Source organism: Zea mays, chromosome 4 (genome assembly GCF_902167145.1).
Source record: "Zea mays cultivar B73 chromosome 4, Zm-B73-REFERENCE-NAM-5.0, whole genome shotgun sequence".
NCBI lineage: Eukaryota > Viridiplantae > Streptophyta > Magnoliopsida > Poales > Poaceae > Zea > Zea mays.
In genome coordinates this window covers 208,224,776-208,234,223 of record NC_050099.1, presented here as the reverse complement: position 1 = coordinate 208,234,223, position 9,448 = coordinate 208,224,776, and the positions used below count along the sequence as shown (strand labels likewise).

At 45.6% G+C, this 9,448-nt stretch overlaps 2 protein-coding genes across 2 annotated transcripts; both read left to right on the top strand.

The window, feature by feature from the left end:
• Positions 1 to 5,554: 5,554 nt before the first annotated feature.
• Positions 5,555 to 6,798, top strand: LOC103655874 (uncharacterized). The gene is made up of 2 exons (XM_008682551.2): positions 5,555 to 6,674; positions 6,758 to 6,798. Exons 1-2 carry the CDS (start codon positions 5,555 to 5,557, stop codon positions 6,796 to 6,798), a joined length of 1,161 nt encoding a protein of 386 aa, XP_008680773.1.
• Positions 6,799 to 7,499: 701 nt separating this feature from the next.
• LOC103655873 (uncharacterized) lies at positions 7,500 to 8,747 on the top strand. The gene is made up of 2 exons (XM_008682550.1): positions 7,500 to 8,625; positions 8,707 to 8,747. Exons 1-2 carry the CDS (start codon positions 7,500 to 7,502, stop codon positions 8,745 to 8,747), a joined length of 1,167 nt encoding a protein of 388 aa, XP_008680772.1.
• Positions 8,748 to 9,448: the final 701 nt, after the last annotated feature.

Sequence of the window (9,448 nt, the reverse complement as noted above, 5' to 3'; positions counted from 1 at the left end):
CTGAGGGAGACTCGCGGGACCTCGCAGGTAGATGCTCCTCGAACCTGAGGCGCCAGAACCTGAGGCGGTCTGCTGAGCTTCGTCGTCGTCCTGCTGCTGGTCGTCGTCGTCCTGCTGCGCCGCTTGCTGCTGGACAAGGTCGTCCTACTGCGCCGCCTGCTCTGCCTCGTCCGCCGTCCTGCTCCTCCTCCCCTCCTCCTACTCAGCCAATTACCGCCCACCATATTTGTCAAAAAACCTGCAATTAAGAGTAAACAAATTAGCACATATAAAAAGATGTATTTAAAAACAGGTGCAAAATAAAAAGTCATATAGCATTACATTGATTAAAAATAATCTTAATATGTGTCGGGGTTAGCCGGATCATAACTCTCATCATCACTATCAACCATTTCATAGTCAACACCATCGGAAGATGCAAGTTCGTCATTAATGTCATTGCCTTCAAGGATTACTAAGTCATTATCATTTTGCACCTCATCATCGTCTTCATCAACAACCATTTCAATATCTACGTCCATTCTGATAGCTTCGGTTAAGTCTATCTCAAATCGCCCTTCTAGCCCATCTTCTTGGAAGAATTCTCCATCATATGTGTCCGGGTCTAAGTTATAATCTTCATCGTTAGGAATAGGTAACCTCCCGTGCGGTGATACCTTATACACAACATCCCAACCCTTAAGATGTTCTTTCATTTGGCACGCATATGGGAGATAATACACTTGTGTGGCCTGTTGGGCCACGATATAGACATCGTCTCCTGGTAAGGTGGAATCTTGTCGAATTTTGACTATCCCAAAATTAGAATGTGTCCGTCTCGTCACTTGAGGGTCAAACCAATGACATTTGAATATCAGTGGAGTAAGAGGTTTGGAACCATAAAAATTGAGCTTATATATTTCTTCGATTCGTCCAAAATAATCGACATCGTAAAGGCCAGGCGTAAAGACTCCAGAACACATTGTTTTCCGATTGGGCCGACTTTTGTCGTAGTTTGTTGTGCGAAAACGGTATCCATTGACGTCATACCCAGAATATTTCTTGACCCTATAAGCAAAGCCGTTGGCTACTTGTCTCAACTCGGCACTCATAGACGGATCTCTTTGGCCCTACAAGTATTCGCAGGTTAAAAGACGCTAAATTGAGTTCATAGACGGATCTCTTTGACAAACTAAGCACGTACCTTACGTTTGAACCAGGAAATGAAATCGGGCAACCCATTTCTCGCACCCTTTCTAAGAGTGTCATATTCCTGTGGAGTGGAGTCCCTTGATCGACGCCAGAATTCATGAAGAAATTGTTCCATGTATGGCGTCACCTCTTCAAGGTTGGTCAATACATATAGCATGATATGCCGCCACTCTTCATGTGTCAGGGTCTTGGTGGTCGAGCCACTTGCGCTTCCGAGTTGGCCTCGAAATATGCTAAGGTTCGATTCATTGTTGCCATCATTGTATTTAGACATCTCTTGATTGGATAGCACCAACGTCCCTGCACGGCCCCCCATTCGTGCCTCATAGGGGAGATGAAGAATCAAATGCTGCATTGGATTGAAGAAGCCGAGTGGAAATATCTTCTCAATCTTACACATGTACAAGGCACAGAAAGCACACACCAGGGGGGAGATTGATTGGGATAACAAACGGGCCAACATGTGTATGGGGCAGCGCTCATTCCATAGGGATTGAACCCATCTGTGGCCAACGCGACACGTACATTACGAGACTCTTCGGCTTTCTCACGGTGAATGGCATCAAAGTGTTTCCATGCTTCACCATCGGAAGTGTGCACCATCTTGTCAGGATTGTATCGTTTTCCATTTTGTGCCATGTCATCTGTTTCGCGGATTCCTCTGTCATGTACAGACGCTGGATCCTCGGTATGAACGGAATGTGCCGTAGGATTGTCAAGGGGATGTCGAGCTGCCTCTTCTGTCCATCACCAGAGTCTACCTCCATGAACCTAGACGATTTACACTTGGGACAGTACTTTGCCGCTGCGTATTCTTTCCTAAATAGCATGCAGGCCTTCGGACAAGCATGAATCTGCTCATACGTCATCTTGAGTGCACGAAGGAGTTTCTGTGCCTCGTACATGCTCTTTGGCAGAACGTGATACATCCGGAAGCAGGCTCCCAATAACTGTCAACAAGCCATCGAATGCATCTCTACTCATGTTGTACTGTGACTTGAATGCCATTACACGCCCAATGGCATCCAGTTGAGAAACCTTTGTCTGGCCGTGAAGGGGCTTCTGTGCCGCGTCAAACATGTCGTAGAACGCCTTTGCAGTTGGCTCTGGCTCGTCATCCATACATCCTCCCGTGTATTGTGCCTCCTGATAGTCGCTCAACATATCCGCTACCCCCGCATCGGCATCATAATCCTCGGCGCGTTGTCTCAGCACCTCCTCTCTCGTACGATGCGCTTCACCATGAAAGATCCACCAAGTATAGCCCGGCGTAAATCCATTCTTCCAAAATATGTTCTACCATGGCCTTCTTTGGTTTTCTTTTCCGGTTGGCACATTTGCTGCACGGGCATGGGACTAGACTCGCTCCTTTAGCAGCTTCACCATATGCCCGTTCCACGAAATCATCGGTCTTTCTAATCCATTCAGTGGTAACATCGTTCCTTCCTCTACGGCCCATGTACATCCACTCACGGTCCTCCATCCTCTAACATATATAACCGACTATAGTTTAATATAACATGTAAGACATCTGCAAAAAAATAACTCAAGCCTATCAACAAAAAAAATTCGGCAGCACCTCCCCTGTACGGGGATGTTTCCAAAACCTGCAAATAAAACTAGCAGCACGATGGCTGACATCCACAAATATATCTACAGGACGATGGACGACAATCATACTAAAGTAATTAAACTCAGTAAACTCAGTAAACACACATACTAAAGTAATTAAACTCATTAAAATCAGTAAACTCACTAATTGACACACGTAGTATAAACTCATTAAACACACACACTAAAGTAATTAAACTTAGTAAACTCACTAAATTCAATAAACATGTAGTATAAATTTAATAAACACACATAATGAACTCACTAAACCCACTAAATTCATTATACACACATAATATAATATGAAAATCACTAAATCACATATGACAATATAAAACTCAGTAAATTCGGGATGGAACCGGGATTGAAGACGGGTGCGATGGCGGGCGAGGGCGCGGGCAACATCGGGGCAAGGCGAGGGAGGGTGTGGCCGACGGGGGAGGGTGCGGCCGGCGGTGGAGGGCGCGGGCAACAGAGGTGGAGGGTGCGGCCGACGGGGGAGGGTGCGGCCGGTGGTGGCCGGTCGCGGCGTCGGCGGGCAAGGAGAGGGAGCGGCGGCGGCGCGGGTGAGGAGAGGAGGTGAGGGCAAAGAGCGGCGGCGGCGCGGGCGAGGAGAGGAGAGAGCGACGGCGGCGCGAGCGAGACAGAGAGGAGGAGATGAATGAGGGAGCGGCTCTGCCGGGTAAGTTAAAGTTCTTTACCGAGTGCCCGCGATCCAGCACTCGGCAAAGATCTTTTTTTAAAATATGCTTTGCCGAGTGCCCCGCGGCGGGCACTCGACAAAGAATGGATTTAGGTATTTTGCCGAGTGCCAAAAGGCTGACACTCGGCATAGTATATATATTTTTATTTTCCTTACCAAACTTTTTGTTATGTTCCCACACTATGTAGATCTACATGTACAATTTTGGCACAATTATAAAAGTGTTTTCTATAACTATTGGATTTAGTTCGTTTAATGGAATTTTTTTAGATAATTCAGATTTGAACTGTAAGTCACTCGAAACTTGGAAAACCGTGCATACAAAAATGATATTCATGTTATTTAGCACAAGGTACGACCAATTTCAGGAGCGGACCGGAAACTTCGATCACCAAGCTCACTAAACATGGTCGTGAACTTGCCATCCAACTGTTTCAAAATTGTATAAAACACAAACAAAGTCAGAAAATCATGAAACTTGTCCAGATGTCATGATACCATATATAGAGGTTGTGATAAAAATTTGAGAATGTTTCGAGAAAGTTATGAGGCAGTATGTGTAGAAACCTAAGCGATCTACATTAAAACTATATGATTTCATGTGTGGATCTCTTAGGTTTCTACACACAGTGTGTCACAGATTTCTCAAAACTTTCTAAAATTTTTATCACAACCTCTATATATGATATCATGACACGTGGACAAGTTTCATGATTTTCTGACTTTGTTTGTGTTTTATACAATTTTTAAACATGTGGATGCCAAGTTCACGGCCATGTTTAGTGAGCATGTTGCTCGAAGTTTCCGGTCCGCTCTTGAAATCGGCCGTAACATGTGCTAAGTAGCATGGATATCATTTTTGCATGCACGATTTTTCAAGTTTCGAGTGACCTGCAGTTAAAATCTAAATTTTCCGAAGAAATTCAAATAAACGAACTAAATCTACTACCTATTGAAAACTATGTTATAATTGTCCCAAAATGGTACATGTAGGTCTACATAGTGTAGGAACATACCATAAAAAATTTGGTTGCCAAAATTAGAAAAATAAAAATATGCTTTGTTGAGTGTCCAAAGAAGACACTCAATAAAGAGGTCTTTGCCGAGTGCCGGTCCTCGGCCCTCGGCAAAGACTGACGACCGTCAGCTTTAGACGGCCGCTGACGGCCTTTTGCCGAGCGCCACCTTTGTCGAGTGCTTGTCACTCGGCAAACATGTCTTTGCCGAGTGTATTTCTGTGCCGAGTGTCCTGCACTCGGTAAACGAGCTCGTTACCGAGAGCAGGACTTTGCCGAGTGCGGCTCTCGGCAAAGGCTTTTTTGCCGAGTGCCTGATAAAAAGCACTCGGCAAAGGCCCGGATTCCGGTAGTGATGGATGAAACTTTTCTAGCAGGGTAACATTATAGTAGCTTGTGTTTGTCTCTGCTTGAATTAGCATGTTATGTTTGTGCTGTCATAATTATCCTTGTTATGTTACTGATGTTGGGAGTATCTTTGTATGTTGAACAGCTTCATACATATGGAATTATATATTCCCTTTTCTAAAAAAATACACGTACCATCTTCGTGCTTGACGTCAAGTCAAACAAAATGAGCAAGTTTGGCAAAAGAAAGAGTGGCCAGTTCGAGTACATCTTACCTTACTTGAGATTCTACGCCCCAATCTAAGGTATGTAGTTGTAGCTTTGCAGTGTACCCATTTTACATATATCAGATATTTTTAAATGTCAAACTATAGCTTTGCATGTGTACGTACTGTGCCATACAAGGATTATAGATAAAATCTCTTCTAAGAGCTAACTAACCACGGAAAGATAGAGATTACAATTCTGTTCGTTTTCTCTTAATCCTAGATAAAGATAACCAGCGGCGACGCAAGCACCGAGAACGACTCCGATAAAATAGAGAATCCGTTTTTCAAATGATATATTCGTATATATCTATATAAGAGAGTATATATAGATACCCCATAGTATATATCTATTCTATAGCGACTCGTTCCGGGTCATAGTCATATAGCATCTAGTCTAGAGATCCAAACATCATATCATGGCGTCTTCGCTGCCGGACCACCTCGTGGAAGAGATCCTTGTGCGCCTTCCCCAAGACGAGCCCGTGCACCTAGCGCGCGCCAGCCTCGTCTGCACGTCGTGGCGCCGCGTCCTCGTCTCCGACCGGGACTGCTTCCTGCGCCGCTGCCGCGGATTCCACGGAGCGCCGCCGCTGCTCGGCTACTTCGACGGTTCGTTCTACCTCAGGTACTGCAACGACGCTAAGCGATTCTTCCCCGCGACCTCCACCACCTCGCCCGTCCGCATGCCCGCGCTCCATCGCAGACGCTGGTCAGCCGTCGACTGCCGTCATGGCCGCGTGCTGATCCACTACGAGGACGAGGACAGGTCAAAGAGGGGATTCATCGTCTGGGACCCCCTCACCGGCAGGCAGCAGCACCTGGGCATGCCCAGCGCTAGTTACCCGTCACACGTGTGCCTCAACACCTCCATCACCGGAGCCGTGGTGTGCGCCAAGGACGACGATGGCTGCGACCACCTCGACTGCCAGGCCGCCGGTCCGTTCCGTGTGGTCTGCGTAGAGACCAACCTGCTACGCCCTATATTAACATGCGCGACCAGCTACTCGTCGCTGACCGGTGAGTGGAATGCTCCGGCGGCCAAGCTCAACCATGACAACCACGACTTCTTGAGATGTAATGCCAAACAAAGCCTTCTTGTTGGCGACGCCATATACTTCCTCTTCCAAGATGACCGGACCATCCTCAGGTATGACCTGGGTAGACACCGGCTATCTGAGATGGACTTGCCGCCATTTATGTGGAACGCAACTCTCATGACGGCGGAGGACGGGGGCCTAGGACTCGCCGCCCTGCCCTACAATGACAATCGCATCCATACATGGTCATGGCATGACGACGACTGGGTGGAGCAGAGGGTCATCGAGCTTGAGACCTTGCTCCCAAGACGTATGCGAAACAAGTGTCGTCGAGTGGTTGGCTCCGCGGAGGGCACAAGCACTGTTTTTGTTGACATATCTTTTGGTACCCTCTTCGTGCTTGACGTCAAGTCAAAGAAAATGAGCAAGTTTCGCAAGAGAAATGGAGGCCTACCTGTGTACGTCTTACCTTACGTGAGATTCTACGCCCCAAGCGAAGGTATATCAAATATTTGTAGATATCAAACTATATAAAATGCATGCATGGTCATAATAAGTTTTTACTCTGTTGTATCTTGTCAGATCTTTCAATAAAGGGTGAACTGCCACCACGCGCGATATGAAGATGCATCGATCTATCCATGATCCTGCTGCTGTAGAGGATGCTTAGAGCAAGAAAAAGGATAGGATTTATGGCCAATAAATAAAGATATGTTTTACTTATGGCCAATAAATAAAACATATCTTTATTGGTCACAAAAAGAAGCGTCAAGGGGTATAAACTAGCACAGTTTTAGTTTACAGTTCTAGTTTCAGGAAAGAAAGTGTTTGTCGACCTAGAGATGATTTTATTTTGTCCTTTTGTTTTTAGCTGCGCACCACCCAATACTGGTTTATACCCCTTCACGCTTCTTTTTTGTGACCAATGCACATTATTTATATAATGCTATGTTTATCGTTTCTATACTTCACTTGGGAATAGTTCATGTGCCAATCCAAGATAACCAGCGGCGACGCAAGCTACCACCGAGAACGACTCCGATAAAATAGAGAATCCGTTTTTCAAATGATTCGTCTTGCTGCGTAGACATAATATATATATATATATATATATATATATATATATATATATATATATATATATATATATTCATTTATATAAGTATATATAGATACCCCATAAGTATATATCTATATATATATATATATATATATATATATATATATATATATATATATATATATATATATATATTATAGCGACTCGTTCCGGCCTTCTGGGTCATAGTCATATAGCATCTAGATCAGATCCAAACATCATATCATGGCGTCTTCGCTGCCGGACCACCTCGTCGAAGAGATCCTGGTGCGCCTTCCCCAAGACGAGCCCGTGCACCTAGAGCGCGCCAGCCTCGTCTGCACGTCGTGGCGCCGCGTCCTCGTCTCCGACCGGGACTGCTTCCTGCGCCGCTGCCGCGGATTCCACGGAGCGCCGCCGCTGCTCGGATACTTCGACCTCAGCTACGGCAACGACGCTAAACGATTCGTGCCCGCGACCTCCACCACCTCGCCCGTCCGCATGGCCGCGCTCCATCGCAGACGCTGGTCAGCCGTCGACTGCCGTCATGGCCGCGTGCTGATCCACTACGAGGACGAGGACAGGTCAAAGAGGGGATTCATCGTCTGGGACCCCCTCACCGGCAGGCAGCAGCACCTGGGCATGCCCAGCGCTAGTTACCCGTCACACGTGTGCCTCAACACCTCCTACACCGGAGCCGTGGTGTGCGCCAAGGACGACGGCGGCTGCGACCACCTCGACTGCCAGGCCGCCGGTCCGTTCCGTGTGGTCTGCCTAGAGACCAACCTGCTACGCCCAATATTCGTATGCGTGACCAGCTACTCGTCGCTGACCGGTGAGTGGAATGCTCCGGCGCCCAAGCCCAACCATGACAACCACGACTTCTTGAGAGGTCATGCCAAACAGAGCCTTCTTGTTGGCGACGCCATATACTTCCTCTTCCAAGATGACCGGACCATCCTCAGGTATGACCTGGGTAGACACCGGCTATCTGAGATGGACTTGCCGCCATTTATGTGGAACGCAACTCTCATGACGGCGGAGGACGGGGGCCTAGGACTCGCCGCCCTGCCCAACAATGACATCCATACATGGTCATGGCATGACGACGATGGCAGTGGTGGTGGATGCTGGGTGGAGCAGAGGGTCATCGAGCTTGAGACGTTGCTCCCAAGACGTATGCGAAACAAGTGTCGTCGAGTGGTTGGCTCCGCGGAGGGCACAAGCACTGTTTTCGTTGACATATCTTTTGGTACCCTCTTCGTGCTTGACGTCAAGTCAAAGAAAATGAGCAAGAAGTTTCGCAAGAGAAATAATGGAGGCCTGTTTGAGTACGTCTTACCTTACGTGAGATTCTACGCCCCAAGCGAAGGTATATCAAATATTTGTAGATGTCAAACTATATAGAATGCATGCATGGTCATAATAAGTTTACTCTGTTGTATCTTTTCAGATCTTGCAATAAAGGGTCAACTGCCACCACGCGCGATATGAAGATGCATGCATCGATCTATCCATGATCCTGCTGCTTGGAGCAAGAAAAGGATAGGTTTTATGTAGAGATGAAAACGGTCGGAAACGGTATTTATTCGGTAATCAGTTTTTTCTTTGATTGCGAATAAATAGAATATAGAATCTACCATACAAATTTGTATTCTTGTTTCTAACATCTAGCTTGTAAAGATTCATAGATGATAAACCTTAAATTTATCCTATATTTTCTTAAATAATAGATATAAACTTCGGTATGGATTCGGAAACAAATTCGGTAAAATTTTCAACTATTTGTGTTGTAGGGAGTAAATAACACTTAAAACAATTTATGTAATATTTTATTCATATTTGTACTAATGTGCTTGATAACATAGGAAAAGATCAACATCAAATTTTATACATATCTATTTTAAAATATTAAATTTGTCCTAACAGTTCGAATTACCACTTTCATCCCTAGTTTTATGGCCAATAAATAAAGATATGTTTTATTGGTCACAAAAAGAAGCGTGAAGGGGTATAAACGAGCACAGTTTTAGTTTACAGTTCCAGTTCCAGGAAAGAAAGTGTTTGTCGACGTAGAGATGATTTTATTTTGTCTTTTTGGTTTTAGCTGCGCACCACCCAATACTGGTTTATACCCCTTCACGCTTCCTTTTTGTGACCAATGCACAATATTTATATAATGCTATGTTTATCGT